The sequence below is a fragment of the Leopardus geoffroyi genome, chromosome D1 (genome assembly GCF_018350155.1).
Source record: "Leopardus geoffroyi isolate Oge1 chromosome D1, O.geoffroyi_Oge1_pat1.0, whole genome shotgun sequence".
NCBI lineage: Eukaryota > Metazoa > Chordata > Mammalia > Carnivora > Felidae > Leopardus > Leopardus geoffroyi.
Window position 1 is genome coordinate 87,006,375 of NC_059329.1, and position 17,490 is coordinate 87,023,864.

The 17,490-nt window shown below is 35.6% G+C and overlaps 1 protein-coding gene across 1 annotated transcript in view; it reads right to left on the reverse strand.

Moving 5' to 3' along the window:
* CCDC73 (coiled-coil domain containing 73) overlaps window positions 1-17,490 on the reverse strand; it is a 126,922-nt gene that overhangs the window by 19,963 nt on the left and 89,469 nt on the right. The window contains exons 9-12 of the mRNA XM_045484886.1: window positions 13,739-13,867; window positions 13,174-13,233; window positions 11,939-12,043; window positions 3,550-3,660 (exon numbers count right to left, since the gene is read on the reverse strand). Of these exons, the coding sequence (XP_045340842.1) occupies window positions 3,550-3,660; window positions 11,939-12,043; window positions 13,174-13,233; window positions 13,739-13,867 (405 nt within the window). The remainder of the gene's footprint in view (window positions 1-3,549; window positions 3,661-11,938; window positions 12,044-13,173; window positions 13,234-13,738; window positions 13,868-17,490) is intronic.

Genomic DNA, 17,490 nt, shown 5'->3' on the forward strand with positions numbered 1-17,490 from the left:
TCCTAATTTATTTTTATCCTTGACCCATTTACTGTCTCTCTCACTTCTTAAAATAAAAATCCACACTTGCTACTTTCAAATTCTAACCTCCCATACTCCTTAACAACCTGACTTCTATCCTCATTGGTCTACAGATCACTCCCCCCAGCCCCCGCTGGCAGATATCACCTGCAAATTAGCAAAAGGATTTTTCCCAAGTTTCATACCATTTAACAGCTCTGTAGCAGGACTACATTGCCTACTTGTTCTTGGAACAGCCTCTTTTGTTTTCATGATACTATTCTTCCTCTCTCCTCCAACGTTGCTCACTGTTCTTACCAGGCTCCCCCTCCTGCCCTGCCCCAACACACACCCACCCTACTCTTTCTTCCATAGGATTCGTCACAAGTCCTCCACTCCTTCCATAGATGATTAGAACCATACCTTCAAATTTCATCTTCATGCTAATAAATCTTAAGTCTGTATCTCATCTCCCAACCCCTCTCCTTAGATTCAAGTTTTCTAAATGCATGGTATGCATTTCAGGCTAGATGTCCTGCAGGCAGTATAAATTCAGCAGCTTCCAAATTAAATTCATTTTCATCTACAAATCTTCTTCTCCTTCCACCTTCCTTATGTCACTTAATGACATTATCATTCTACTAGTTTACTAATCACAGAGTCATGTTTGACTCCTTTCCCCTTCTAATACTTGTATGTAAAATGTCACTTAACTCTGCCAATTCCACTTTTAAATGCTTTTCGCATCTACTCCTCTTCTCTGTTCTCACTACTGTTGTCCTCACTGACACCATCATAGGCTCAAGGTTAGATTATTTACAGTGTTCCTCTTACTGGTCTCTTTCCATAAAGCCATCTTCCATTCTGTTGCAAGAGTTATTTTCCTAAAAGATCTGTGTCGCTTCTCTGCTTTAATATTCTCAATGGCTTCCCTTTACTTATAAAATTCAACTTCCTTAGTAAGGAGCCTTTTGAAAGATGATCTCAACCTATTTTCCAATGTCACATTTCACATATCCTATGCTTTATTCAAATCAGATTACTCATCACCCTTGAAGATGCAGTTTCACACCTCCATGATTTTTCCCATTCTTTACTAAGTGGAATGCCAGCAGGATGGAAAGAGAAGTGTAGGAAATGGACACATATTGTGTGGTGAAACCCTATTTATCTTTCCAGGCCAAACTCTAGTGTCATCTTTTCTCTAAAACTTTCTCCAACCTAGCTAAGTGATATGACTTATTTTGTACTTTCACAGTAATTTGTTAATACTACTTAAACTACTCCATGTTACTGTGGTTAATTTCATGTCATCTGTCCCTTTTAGAGTGTGAGCTCTTTATTAATCTAAATTTATTTTGGGCATTTCTGAAAATCCAGTACCTGGAATGGTACCTAACACAGTAGATGCTCAACAAATGTTGTGAATTGAATTCCTTTTATAACCAACCCCTTCCACTAAGTATTTTCTGAACAACCATTTATTATCTTTTGTCTATGTATATCCATTAACTATATAACTAGTCAAATGCAAACAGATGCATACAACATGTTCTTTATAAATTTCAATGAATTTTAACTGTACTATCTAATAATAGTCACAAAGTTTTATTTGTACGGTATTTCTTTTACTGTTGTTGTTTTGGAGAGGGGTGAAAATACCAGTTTATATGATTCCATCTTATTTTTGCCAGTATCTTTTTAAGTTTTTAAAAAACCCATCTTGATACAATCCTCTAGCAACACCTGCACTATCCTTCACACAAGAATGGTGAAAAACTTACAAAGAGATAGAAATACAATTAAAGAGTAGATCTGACCTCCCACTCAAGAAAACTCTTATATAGAACCATAGCAGCTTTTTCTTATTTAACTATGTTTTGTTTAGTACTAAAGCATATGGAAGTGAAATGATTGTAGAAACTAAAGTATCTTAAGACAAAACCAATTTTATACAAATTTACAGATGGAGGCCTCACCTTATTGAAACTGCTTATTTTTTGGAATTCAATTGATTTTTCCCTATGAGAAGGGCATGGTTATAGTTTCAGGGAAAAGGAATGTCTTACTTTCTTAGGGCAACTAATCTTTTTGCGGGGGGAGGGGTATGGTTGACATAGTTAAGTATATTCTCTTTTCACTTTACAGTTTTCCTTATCCCAACAGTACCATTTCCAAGGTTTCTAAACATCAGGAATAATAAGGAAGTGTTAAGATGAAATGTGAATTCGCTTAAGCTAAAATGAATGTTACTATGCTTCTTGCTTAACAGTAAACTTTACTTGTACAGAGAGTAAGCATTTTTTAGTATTCTGATACAACTAACTACAAATACTTTTTGAGATTTGGATAAACCTTATTAAAATTCATCAGTGAAGACTTGATCTCTCCAAAATACAAATTAAGAGAACATGTTAGCTGCAAATGAATTGAAAAATCAAGAGTTACTTATATAACAATTTATATCAAAATCTATAAAATGTTTATCAACCTGGTACTCAGATACATATATTAGTATAAAATATATTACATTATTATAGTATTAGAAAAGTATAGTGTAATTAGTATAATAGTCCAAAACATAATCTTTCTTTCCCAAACTATAGTTTCCATAAACTCATCATGACTTTCTATTGTGTGAATTCTTTTGAAAGAATTGAATGGAAATGAAAATACATATTAAAATAGAATCATCGGTTTTGGGGCCCACCAATATTTAAAGTGAACCTTTATATTTTACAATTTTAATTTATACCATTTCATACTTTTATTATCTACTTTACTAAAATGAAAATTTAGTGTAAAATAAATGGATGTGGTTTAAGGAAATATCTATGTTTATAACATATTAATTCTTTTAAAAAAAATTTTTTTAACGTTTATTTATTTTTGAGACAGAGAGAGAGACAGAGCATGAATGAGGGAGGGGCAGAGAGAGAGGGAGACACAGAATCGGAAGCAGGCTCCAGGCTCTGAGCCATCAGCCCAGAGCCCGACGCGGGGCTCGAACTCACGGACCGCGAGATCATGACCCGGGCTGAAGTCGGACACTTAACCAACCGAGCCACCCAGGCGCACCTATAACATATCAATTCTTTATGATAAAATGTTAATACTATAGAACTCAAATACTGTACACGTTCTAAACATGGTTTTAATACATCTCAACAAAACTGCTACTAATAATAGTACCTATATAATTATTTTAATAATTTACTAAAATACTATGCAATTATTTTATGAAAAGGTAATTAATTTTTCTCTGTCACATATGGGAAGTCATTCAAATTATATATATCAATATTTATATAAATATAAATGTACACACATGTATATGTGTGGTTTTTCAGGCATGAAAGCATTACAGGAAATTTTATTAAATTTAGCTTTTCAACAGCATTCACTTCCTGGAAATACAAGTGCAAGAAGAACATGTGTCTGATTTTATTCCTATATGATTTTTGCAATATTTTCTTAGCATTTAATAGTTATTTTAAATGTCTACAACTATTTAAAATATTTTAATATTTTACTATTTAATAAACCTACATGCTTTTTCCAAGTTCCCAGTGCTTTCTCATGCTCATTTTGAAGATTAAGGAACTTTTCTTCATTTTCTTTTACCTTCTCCCTTTGCAGCTCATTATCTCTTTCAAGGGTCTGCAATAAAATTAATTATCCAAAAAATAATCAATACCACATTAATGAATTTTGATGTGTTTTATGTTGCTTGGACCTTTGCTTCTAACATGCTGAAAGTGCCATACAGATCAGTGATAATGTGCTATCTCAACAATAATTTTCATAAATTAACAGAAAGGTGCTTATAGTTTAGTTAACAGGAAATAGGGGGAGGTTATGAAAAAGAAATGGCTATAAAAGGGTATAAAAACATTGCCATTATTCAGTTTCACTGCATAAGTTTTAATGTACTGAAAAAGTAATATAAAGTACAGCACTGAAAAATATGAAATGTAGCATAATCCAGCCCAACTCTACTACAAAATTTTAACTACCACAGAACATTTTTTCCATATCTATTTATTTTAGAAATTAACTAGCTAAAAAACCCTTAAATACAATTTTAATTTTTAATTTCAAATTAACACATTTTTAGTACAGCTTCAATATTTACCATATGAACTCATTACTTCATAAATTAACATTAATATAATCACTACACCCCCTCCAAAAAAACCTTTAAGACTAAAAAATACTGTTTTCTAAGACAAGGATTTGAAACGTATTAAATTATTGTCACCAATATTATTAGGTTTCTTCAATGTCTGCTGATAATCCAAGTAAACTTCTGTTAAAAAAAAATAGTTAAGAACTCTACCTACATGTCTAATACATCTGGAATTTTTAAGTTTATTTATCATTAGGAAAGCTATGTATGTTCAAAGTAAACATTTCAAGCCACACAAAGGATATAGAAAGAAAAGGTAAAGTATTCCTCTATCAGCTTTCCAATTCTCCTCCCCAGAGGTAACCACTCTAGCAGTTTTTTGCGTTGCCTTCCAGAAGTTGTCTCTAAGCATACTAGTACATAAAATATGTCTTTTCAAATACAGATGAGACCATACCATACATATTGTGTTCTTCTGCAATCTGTTTTTTCTTAAAAAATGAATATTTCTTGCTTACTTTCCATGCCATAAAGTACAGATCTATCTCATTTTAAAGGCTTCACAGTATTCTATTTAAATTGTATCCACCTGTTCTCAGTTGCATCTAGAGTATCAATACACAATGACATTATTATGCAAAATTATGGAAATAGCTAATAAAAAGCATTTTACAGTTTAAACATCAAAATTCTCCTTTAGCACATAAAGAGCATAACTTCACTTTAATAACTTTCAATGAATACCTATTTTGACTGCCTCTACCTCAGGATAATGTAAATATATATATTTTTAAAGGTTTATTTTTTATTTTTGAGACAGAGAGAGAGTGTGTGCCTATATGCAGGGGAGGGGCAGAGAGGAGGGTACAGAGGATCTGAAATGGGCTCTGTGCTGACAGCGGAAAGCCCGATACAGGGTTCTAAGTCACAAACGGTGAGATCATGACCTGAGCCAAAGTCAGACATTTAACCGACTGAGCCACCCAGGAGCCCCGATAATGTAAATATTTTTATAGAAGTCATGTGTTCCTCTTAATTTACATGGAACATAATAATAGAACAGTTTCTGAATATTTACAATGCATATATTTAATAGATGCTTACTATTTTAACATTCTGACAAATACAGTATCTATATTGATAACTTTCAACCAGCTTTTTAATACTTCATTCTTAATATGAACATGTAGTTAAGGATCACTGGGCACTTGAAGAAAGTGATATTTTAGAAGATATACAAATCAAAGTTTAGAAGAGATTTGAGAGGAGATACTACAGTATCTATCCTAATAATAATAAATTACCAAGAGCATTATGTTCTTAAAACAGTGTATTACATATGTCAATCATTTCTTGTCCCGACCCATACCCTCATCTAAAAGAAACTACCTGTATCAGATATTTTCTCAGTTTCCACTCTTTGGAGACTTTCCATTCTTCCATTACAATTTGGACCTATTGCTCTTTCAGTCCACTACACTGATCAGGTGATCACTGAAGATTTCCTTCTCTCTTCTGGGATGGGTCTCCAGTTTCCTAGATCCTATTGTTTCCTCTTTCCTGGTTTATCCTCTTGTCTTGGTAAAGAAACTTTCCATTACTTCTTGATAAGGGAGATACAGGATGCTTCTTTTGTTGAGGACTTAAATGTCTGAAAATATCTTTATTCTACCAATACATAGTGATTTGTTTGGCTGAATACAGTACAATTCTGCTTTAGAAATTTCTCTCCAACCACTGAAGACATGGTTCTATTATCTTCTATCTTTCAGTGAGAAGTCTAAAGTCATTATGTTGCCATTCCTAGTCTTAATCCTTTGTATATGACCTACTTCTTTTTTCCACAAAGAGTTTTAGAATCTTCTAAGTGTGTATTCAATTTCATAATGATAGGTATTGGTGTTGAGCAAAACAAACTCAAATTCTTCAGTTCTAGGTTACATTCTAGTAATTACTTCTTTGGTCATCCCTTCTTCATTTTCTCTGTTCTCCCTCAAACTCACTAAATCTCATGGACTGAACCCCTAATATTCTTTCCCTCCTGTTTTCCATCTTCTTGTCTTTTGGTTCTACTTTCTAGAAGATTATCCCAATATTATCCTCCAAACTTTGCACTATACTTTTTATGTCTCCTAAAATATTTATTTTAAGGGTTCTCTTTTATTCTATCAGTGTTTCTTTATAGACTCCTAATTCTTGTTTTGTGGATTAATAAATATATTTCTCTTTACTGAATATATTTTCTTAGTTTCTCCAAGTTTTTTTCTTTTGTTTTGTTTTCTTTTTTTTCCATCCCCCTGTTTGTTTTGCCTGATTTGCATGGTGGAGACTTTCTTCACTATGCCTAGTGATCCTTAACTGCATGTTCGTATTAAGAATGAAGTACTAAAAAGCTGGTTGAAAGTTTTGTCAAATGATGGGCTTCACTGTAGGTTGATCTGGCCGAGCTAGTTCACTGGGAGAGCTTAACTGCAGTAGCTACAGTCTTTTCTCTTGAGCAAGTTAGTTTCCCAAGAAAGGAATCTTCCATTCTCCTGCCTGGAAGTGATAAGGCTAGCTGTCCTCTGAATGGGGAAACAGAGCAGGGAGGGCTCAGATATCAGTATTTAGACTTCCCACTCTGTTCTCAATATAACAGTCTCAGTAGCATATTGGTACAGCATTTGGCACTTTTAAATATTCCCACCATGGGCAGATTCAAAACTACCATTAGTTTAACAAGCAGCTCACAAATGACAACAGCTCTGACAACCAGCAATCCCTACTATAAGCGGTCACCAGCAAACCACTGGATTTCCCAACCTGTTGTTCCTCAAACTCTCCACTGTAAATCTCCAATCTTCTGTCAAGCAGGAGACAGGCAGTGCCTTTTTCGGCAAGGTAGGAAAGAGAATTTGGAGGTATGATAGCTTCTAGCTTCTTATATAGAAGCCTTTGGCTTCGGGTGCACACCAGTTTCTAGAGGCACACGATGCTTGCAATTCCTTAGCATTTTTGCACCTTTGCCTTGGGTTTCTACTTTCTTTCATTTGCTAGGTAAATTACAAATTTTCCATCTGGTTCCAACTTTCTTTTAAAAAAATTTTTTTAACGTTTATTTTTGAGACAGAGAGAGACAGAGCATGAACGGGGGAGGGTCAGAGAGAGGGAGACACAGAATCTGAAACAGGCTCCAGGCTCTGAGCTGTCAGCACGGAGCCTGACGCGGGGCTCGAACTAATGGACCGCGAGATCATGATCTGAGCCGAAGTCGGCCGCTTAACCGACTGAGCCACCCACGCGCCCCTGGTTCCAACTTTCAAACCTTAATTTTTATTGTTTCCTTATATACTTGTCCTTGTGGATTTACTGTCATTTTATTTCAGTTTTAGAAGGAAATAGAAGTGAATGTGTGGGTTCAATTCAACATGTTTAACCAGAAGCCTGGATCTGGCAATATCTGAACTTACAAAGATTCTGAATTTATTCATTGTTAATCATTCATTAATTTAATAAAATTTAATGAGCTCCTACTCTGTGCCAGATACTCTTTTAGTTCTTATGCTAAATGCATGAAAATGTTACTGTTCTCATGGAATTTACTCTTTCAGAAAATTATTTGTTATTATTTGCACCTGGATTAACAAATCTGAAAAACATTTTGAAAAACTCGATATTGTGGAAAGTCAAAATAAACCATCTGTTAATATTTTACTATACCAAAAACTAAGTAACTTATTCTGGTTAATACTACGACTATAGGAGCAAACTAAGTAAGCTATTCTTGTTAACGCTAGGCCTATAGCAGTATAACTAGACTCATATCTAGACTAAACTATGATTAAATTATAGTAGGAAATATTGTCTATCATGGGAATTCAGGTCTCTATGCTCCAAACTACTATTAAAAAATGAGACAGATGACAGCATGATTGCAGAGCACTGAAAAGCAGTAGGCCATTATGAAGAGTAATGATCCCTTTTAATACAGGTGGAATTAGAATGCTCCTTGAGAAAACACTTGAGATATCTATGCAGCATAATCTGCAGCAATAGTTCAACATTAATATTTTGTTATACTATATATCAGTGGTTCTCCAACACCAGTCTGCAAACAAGTACTGATCCATGACAAAATGTCACTAGTTCATGGCAAAAAAAAAAAAAAAAAAAAAAAAGTCTTTATAAATCATCAAATGTCTTCTCCTGTAAAAGATTATCTTTATTCTGAGATCATATCCTTAATATGTGGTGTAAAAATATTCTTTTTTATAAAATGAAAGTGATGGTAGATGGTGTTTATTTTTAATATTGTTACTTATAAAAATAAAAAGCTGACAATTCTATCCTGTTCTTGCCAATACTTTGCATGAAATTTCTGTATGACATCTAGTTTCTCTACATACTATCAAGGCTCAAATAATAATGGTACTAGTTACAGAGAGAGGCACCTGGATTATCTAAGATATTAGCACTTATAGTTAAAAGATCTTGGAACTATAGTTAAGGTCATGATTAATTCAGTGTATATATATATAAATATATATTAGTATATATTCACATGTTTCTTATACACACACACACACACACACACACACATACATACATACATATACACTTCACACCCAACAAAATTAAGCAACACAAAAACATTGCATTTAGAACTCATGAACAGCAATTTAAAAGTGTAGTTTTCAAATAACTGATCTAACAAAAGTGGCAGCTCTCATTGATCTAGGAAGAATACATTAACAATGTAATGTAGAGATAGTGCTGGAGTAGAACGAGGACAAAAATTTAAATTGAGGATTGCCACTAATTAAGAAGCCTTGAACTGTATTGCTTACACTTTCTGGACCTCTAGTTCATCATGAAATGAAATGATTGGATTGGCTGATTACTAATATTTTGTTCATCCTAAAAATCTGTTTCAACTCCTCTAAATGGACTAGAAAACAGTCCTGGTAACTGCTACTCATAAAGAATTTGGGTAAATTCTATCCCATGTTTCTTGCGATAAGGTTTAAAATATTAGAGAAAGTCCCAGCTATCTAAGTAAAGGAGGTGGGGGATACTTGCTTATAGCTGGACTTTCAGAGATTTTTCACTAGTCTTACTGGAAGAGGTGAAGAGGTTAAGAGGAAGGAGGAGTTTGACTCTGGCATACCTCTTCCCTCTCTCTCTTCCAGGTCTAAATTGTTTTTGTTTTTGTTTTAAGTTAATTTATTTTGAGGAGGGAGAGGTGCAGAGAAAAAGAGAGAGAGAATCCCAACCAGGCTCCGTGCTGTCAGCTCAGAGCCCTGCAAGGGGGCTCAATCTCATGACTGTGAGATCATGACCTGAGCCAAAATTAAGAGTTGGATGCTTACCGACTGAGCCACCCAGGCGTCCCTCCAGGTCTAAGTTTTATAATATTAGGGGCAGGCAAGAAAAATAAAAAAGCCAAAACTCTCTTTACATAATTAGTCATAGAACATCAATGATGAGGAGACAACTCTGGCATTGTTCAGGTTAAGTCTGGCTCCAGTCAATGATGATGAATTCAACATACTTTGTGGGGCCCAGTGCAAAATTTAAAAAGCACGGAAAAGGTGCTATTGAAGATACGAAAATACAAAACTTTTTCCTTCCTTCATGGTCACTCCCCCTTTCTCTCTCTCCCTATGAGCTTATCATGTCATCGTGCTTTTTACTTTCTATTTAATGTCATGGGCCCCTGGGCAAAGGGATACTCACAGGGCAAATTCAGATCCTCACAGATGCCTGAGGGCCTCACCGTACAACTCAACACTAGTAGATCCACCAACTACTGGGTTCTACCTCCTGCAAGCTGCTGGACCCATGTATGTCCTGGCTGGGGGTGAGGAAGTCAATCTTCCTGTCCCATGGGACCTCTGCCCCAACTCATGGCAGATGGGTAACCCCCAACAGATTGCAAATGCCAGGCAGGGATACATCTCAGTACCTGGATTGAGGACTCACCCCCTGCCAAGTCACCTACCTAATGTGCCACGGTATTGCCAACCTGAGACAGATGATGCTGCAGACATATGCAATGGACCCAGACCCTCCCTGCTATATTTAGCCCTCCACCAAACATAAAGAGCAACAGTAGAACACAAACCTCTCCCCAGGAACGTGACCACAACAGTGGTGGAGCAGAAGCAGAGAGGATGAGGCCAGGTAGGGCCTAGCATACCAAAGTATGGCAGAACCAGCAGCCAAAAACTCATCCTGAGAGGCAGTAGGAGACACAGCAAAGCCTGAGCTGAGGCTCCAAGACTCCAGTGCAGGCTCCATTTTCCCATCAGACTTAATTTACAAAACATAAATTTAAAGATGAAAATTTCAAGACAGTGAACACAGAACATTAAACCTGAAGCAAAAAGCCCTTCTGAGTATGGATCCCTATGCAACTGCACTGATTATATACCCAGGAAGTTGGCCTTGGCCTCTGCTGATGGTGGTCTTTCCATGGGAAGTGATTGTAGTTTTCTCTCTTTTTTTTTTTTTAAGCTTATTTTTGAGAAAGAGAGAGAGAGAGAGAGAGAAAGAGAGTGAGAGAGGAGGGACAGAGAGAGAGAGAGAGAGAGAGAGAGAGAGAGAATCCCAAGTAGGTTCTGCACAGGGCTGGAACCCACAAACCGTGAGATCATGACCTGAGCCCAAATCGAGTCAGATGCCCAACTGACTGAGCCACCCAGGTACCCTGTGATTGTAGTTTTCTTGAAAGATGTTCAGCTTTACCTTCATTTCCAAGATTTCCTTCAGAGGAACACAAATATCTTCCACTGGCCACCCCAGTGGAACATGTCCCCACCTCCTTCTCTTGACTTAGACATCCAATCACTTGGCCAGGGGGACACAGAGCAATTTCTGCCCTTCCACTAACCTCCATGTTCCTTCATGTGGAACCAAGAAACCACCCTCTCTCTTCTGCACCCTTACTGGGCCATACAGTATTGGAACAAGCATAATACACTTCAAGCCCCATTGGTAAAGATCACTTCAAAAACTTTCCTCCTTGAAATTTCTGGAACATAACTGTGCACTAGTCTATATGCTCTTGGTATAATTCCAAACTTCAAAAAACATATGCCAGTTCTTCCACATGAACTTATCACATTTTATTCTACTGCCAACACCAGAGTGAACCTTCAAGTTTTTACAGCATCTCAAGCATCCATCCACAAAACAAGAAGGCACTTTCCCCTTTTTGTACCCCAATCTTTACATGATTTTCACATAGACTCCTTCACTTAGCTTATTAGGGGAAATGTATGACCCCTCCCAACTAGGGATGTAATAGAAAAGCCTCTCTTATGGAACTGTTACTCCCAAAACATCAGTGACCATAATTTCTTCCTCTCTCCATTTTTTTTAAAAATATGGAAATAAGATGATGGTGTGATTGCTGTGATAACAGGGCCAGTTCTACCTAAACCCATGAAGAGGGGTCTGCCTCAATTTCTGGGAGTTCACTGACTGTTCTCTTAGAATATGGTGACACTTATCACCTTCTATTTTCAGCGTTGGTCTTTGCCACAATTCTAAGACAAAGAAAAAAAATCTCATCCAATCTGTTACAAAATTAAGTCAGATACTTGATAAAACTGAACACTTAACTAGTGACTTAAATTTAAATTAAAAAAATATATATATACACACATATATTCATTACTTTAGGCATTGATACCAAGTTGGTGAAGAAGGCCGTATCTTACCCCTAAAATTCAAAATGATCCCAGATAAAGTTTGGCAGATAAATGCAACTAAACAGGTAAAGCTCATTAGATATAAATACACTATATCTATATATCTATATACAACCTCATTATTTTCTTTCAACACCTTCAACTCTGCTTCCAGTTCAGTATTAACTTCAGTTTGATGCTGAAGTAACTGCTGCATATGTTGGAAAGAAGTGATGATATCCTTTAAAAGAGTATAAATATATTAGTTGAAAAAATTTTGTAGGTATGTTTCTAAATTAATTCTTAAAGTACTTTTTCTAATTTCTTAACTTATTATCTTTATAGTTTAATTTAAATACCATAACAAGATACTGAAATAAACTAATAGCGTATTTTACTAACTTAATATCTAAAATAACTTGTATAATTTCTTACAAAGTACTATTTCCAAGAGTTCTTCAAATAATTAACAAGGTTTTTTGAAATGGACCATGGATTATGAGACACTACTGAAAAATGTGAAGAATTCAAAACTAAAATTATTGTTGGCTTGTCTTAGAAAAGGTAAACATATCACTACTAAAATGTCATACTGCTAACGGGCTAAAATGTCATGATATGCATTCATAATGAAATGGAAGAAAAGCAGAAAAAAAAATACATAACTTTTCTTTCATGGACATTTTTTTTTAAATAGAAAAATTATAAATATCAAATAGATTTAAATGAGAGTATAACATCCTGTAAATGTATGCTCTAAGCATACACACATTTCAGTAATTACCTGCTAGGGTACCAATGGTCTAAACTATCAAGGAAAAAACTGATTTATTTTTATCCTTTTTATTAAATATTGTAATATTTTCCCAACTTTATTAAGATATAATTGACACATAACATTGTGTAAACTTAAGTTGTATAACATGATGATTTGATACACGTATATAGTGCTAAATAATTACCATAAGATTAATTAACATCTCTACCACTTCACATAATTCCTATTTGTGTGTGTGTGGTGAGAACATTTAAGATCTACTCTCTTAACAACTTTCAAGTATGTAATACAGTACTGTTAACTAAAATCATCATGTTGTACATTAAACCCCAAGAACTTGCTCATACTAGAATTGGAAGTTTGTCCCCTATGACAAACATCTTCCCATTTCTCTGATTTGTTTTTTAATGGGAGCATATGTGAGACCTGATTATAAAGGTTCACATGTATCCATTCAAATGACCCTGAGTGCTTACTATGTGCTAGCAACTGACCTACACATGATTCCATTTGTTACTGAACTTGTTTATTTCTCACGTTATATCAGTTTTAAAAATATTTACTGGCTTCCAAAATATCTTATGATTGCTTGCCTGTTTTTCTTCTTGAATATGTGTAATCTCTTCATTAATCTTCTTATTTAATTCCAATTCCTTTAAAAAATTGAGTAATTTTAAAGTTATGACATAAAATTCAGAAAATTCTACATTTAATTCAGTGCTCAACAAGTTTAGGAGTGTCATGACCCCTTACCACCCCAGAGTACCAACCTTTGTTTGCTGGGGAAGTAGTGGTTCTAGTGAAATAAAGACTGTATTAGACACCCAATACAGGCTAGTGTACAAATTTATAAATATTAATGTTAAAAAAACTACAAAATTTCTTATCTCCAAAAACTTTTCTGGAGACACCATTGTACCATAAGATTACCTGACACTACATTAAAGTGGAAATAAAATGGTTATAGACAAATTTTATTGTTTTAAATTCTTGCTGATAATGGCAAAAATTACCTAGAGTGAAAAATAATTCATAATACCTTTTTTTTTTTACTAGATATATTAACTTTACAAAGGAATGCTTTTATATTATAATCCTGAAATTCTCATAAATTTTACAAAAACAATTATATAAACATGAATGCATTTAATTAAATACCATGTTGAATCTTTCTTGAAGTTCTTGAAATTTTTGTTCTTTAATTGTTAAATGGATGTTTTCTTCTCCTATCTCTTGTTGACATGTGACCTTGGACTTTATCAAGTCTGAGGTAACTTTTTTAAGTTCCTTAACATAAGAAATATAAACAGAAAATTCAGTATAAACATTTCATCACAGCAAGGTACTTTTCTGACAGTTTTAACGTTTATTTATTTTTGAGACAGAGAGAGACAGAGCATGAACGGGGGAGGGGCAGAGAGAGAGGGAGACACAGAATCGGAAACAGGCTCCAGGCTCTGAGCCATCAGCCCAGAGCCCGACGCGGGGCTCGAACTCACGGACCGCGAGACCGTGACCTGGCTGAAGTCGGACGCTTAACCGACTGCGCCACCCAGGCGCCCCTTTCTGACAGTTTTAAAGACCATTTTAAACCTATCATTTAAGACAATATTACTGGTCAATCAAGGTCTATTTCCCCTAGTTCTGTTGCAAGATAATTAGCCAAGGTGGGAATGCTATTTGTGGCTATGACCATAGACACAATGATACAAGGATAGAATGCAGGATTTTTTCCTTTTAAAAAGAGCACACAAACCAAATGAACTAACCAACCGGAAGTAGGGTGTTTTCATTTATTACTTATTTAACAAAAATCTTCTGAGATAAAAAAAAAAAGGAAATAAAAGATTATCAGTTTCCAAGTTTGTTAGCATCTAATAAAAGTTTCTGTAAGAAATAATCACAATATAATGTGATGACTGCTAAAGTACAGGAATGCACAGAAACATAAAGAAAGAAGGAGTTTGGTTGAGGGAATCAGGAAGGCACTATTAGGAAAAGCGGTTTCTGAATGGAGTCTTCAAAGATAAATTTGCAAAGAAGGCAAAAAAGGAGTACACATTCCAGACAAAAAGATTCTACACGTACAAACATGTAGAAACATAAAAGAGCATGGTATTTTTCAGGGAACCAGAATAGGATATAGTTGGAGCTTATATGTTATGGGTAAGGGGGAGGGGGAGGGGTAGAGTATTTGTGATTGTGGCTAGAAATTTGACAAGATTCAAATTTTGAAAGGGATTTGTGGGCCAAGATAAAAAGTTTTAATTTTATCCTCTAGTCAATGAGGTAATAATTGAAGGATTTGGGGGCACCTGGGTGGCTCAGTCAGTTAAGTGTCTGACTCTTGATTTGGGCTCAGGTTATGATCTCAGGGTCATGAGATCTAGCCCCATGTTGGGCTCCATGCTGGGCATGGAGCCTGCTTAAGATTCTCTCTCTCCCTCTCCCTTTGCCCCTCCTCCCTCTCAAAAAAATAAAAAATTGAAGGATTCTGAGTAGGAGAAAGACATAAGATTTGTAACTCAAAAAAATAACTCTAGCATCACTGCAGATTATTAGAATCGCAGGGGATATAAAAGAAGTCTTCATTTGTGAAGTTACATATACATTGAGCTTAACAGATATCATCCAAACACATTATAATTCTGAAATACCAACTTCTGAATTGGTGTATAATTTATTATACTGCTGTTCTGTGTATACTCACTATATTAAACACTCAAGAATGTGATTTTCACATTCTTAACTACACAGTATCTGAACTCCCTTTGAATTCTGGAGGAATTCTACAAGAGTCCACTGCCCACTAGAGAAGCCAGACATGGCAGATACTAGCTTTATGAGCATGAGGACAGACTCTGCTAATCAGATACACCTGTCCTGGATATTGGATCAGAAACTAATACCACAAAGAACAAGAACTGTTGCAAATCCATCTGTTGACAGTCTGCAGGGGTAATACTAGTAACATCAAGTTTCCATGGGCAACAATGACACCACAGTAGCGTAGCAGCATCCTTACAGTCAATAGTGACAACATACAATACTCAGGACTGGAAGTTGATTTTATGGCATGCTCTTCAATACTGCATAGGTTCCCTTTCTGACCATTTTCTAAGTCTGAGATGACCAACATCTAAATTCCTTTGCTGGGGCAACTGGGTGGCTCAGTCGCTTGAGCAGCTGACTTTGGCTCAGGTCATGAGCTTGCACTTCGTGGGTTTGAGCCCCACATCAGGCTCTGTGCTGACAACTCAGAGCCTGGAGCCTGCTTTGGATTCTGTGTCTCCCTCTCTGCCCCTTCTCCACTCACTTGCATGCGCATGCTCTCTCTCTCTCCTCTCTCTCTCAAAAATAACCATTTAAAAAAGTTTTAAATTCTTTTGCTGACAAAATCAACTTACAGTTAAGAATCCTAATACACTTCAACTTTTAAAAGATGGTATGTAATGAAAAAATGCTCACCATCACTCATCATCAGGGAAATACAAATCAAAACCATAATGAGATATCACCTCACACCTATCAGAATGGCTAAACTCAGGCAACAACAGATGTTGGCTAGGATGCAGAGAAAGAGGAACCTTTTGCACTGCTGGTGGGAATGCAAACTGGTGCAGCCACTCTGGAAAACCGTATGGAGGTTACTCAAAAAAATAAAAATAGGACTGCCCTATGACCCACCAATTGCACTACTAGGTATTTATCCAAAGGACACAAAAACGCTGATTGGGGTACGTGCACCCCAATGTTTACAGCAGCACTATTGACAATAGCCAAAGTATGGAAAATCCCAAATGTCCATTGACTGATGAATGGATAAAGAAGATATGATACATACACACACACACACACACACAATGGAATGTTACTAGGTTATCAAAAAAAATGAAATCTTGCCATTTGCAACAACATGGATGCAACTAGAGTGTATTATACTAAGCAAAGTAAGAGAAAGACAAATATATGATTTCACTCATATGTGGAATTTAAGAAACAAAACAAATGAACATAGGGGAAGGGAAGCAAAAATAAGATAAAAACAGAGAGGGAGACAAACCATAAGAGACTCTTAAATACAGAGAACAAACTAAGGGTTGCTGGAGGGGTATTGGATGGGGTGATGGGCTAAATAGGCGATGGGCATTAAGGAGGACACTTGTTGGGATGAGCAGTCAGTGTTGTATGTAAGTGATGAACCACTAAATTCTATGCCTGAAATCATTACTACACTATATGTTAAGTAACTTTGATTTAAATTAAAAAAAAAAGAATTTGTTAAAAAAATTAAAAAACAAAAGACTGTAAGAACTGAATAAATAATAACAACTCTTCTGAAGGGAAAAAAAAGTTCATTAGGGTCGTAAGACTACAGGAAATTTTTATTTTCTTCATTGTACTGATTAGTATTTTTTTCAAAATAAACACATTTCTCACATATCAGAGTACAGTATATACATATATGTAGTATAATATAGTATATAATAGAATAAAAAGCCATGGAAACAGGTGCAATCACTGAGAGTTATTAGTTAGAAGACAGAAGATGGCAAATGACTAAGTCCTAAAGAACTCCAACACTCATGGATTAGAGAAGAAGCTAATATTAGAAGGAAGTACAGTCAACTGAGGTAGGTGGAAAATCAAGAGTGTAATATCAAGGAAGCTGAAAAAGGAACAGCAGAAAATAGTGCTGCCAAAACTTCCAGAGTTCTTCATGTTATAGCTTCAGCTGCCCAGAGAAAACTTCACCCAATCATAACTCAACACCTAGTTCAAAATCCAGAAGAAAGGATTAACTGGTCTTAGTTCACATGTCCCTTTTAGATATGTGCACTGCCTAAAATGACTGCTAAAGTAAAACATGGGTCAAGAGGGGCGCCTGGGTGGCTCAGTCGGTTGGGCGG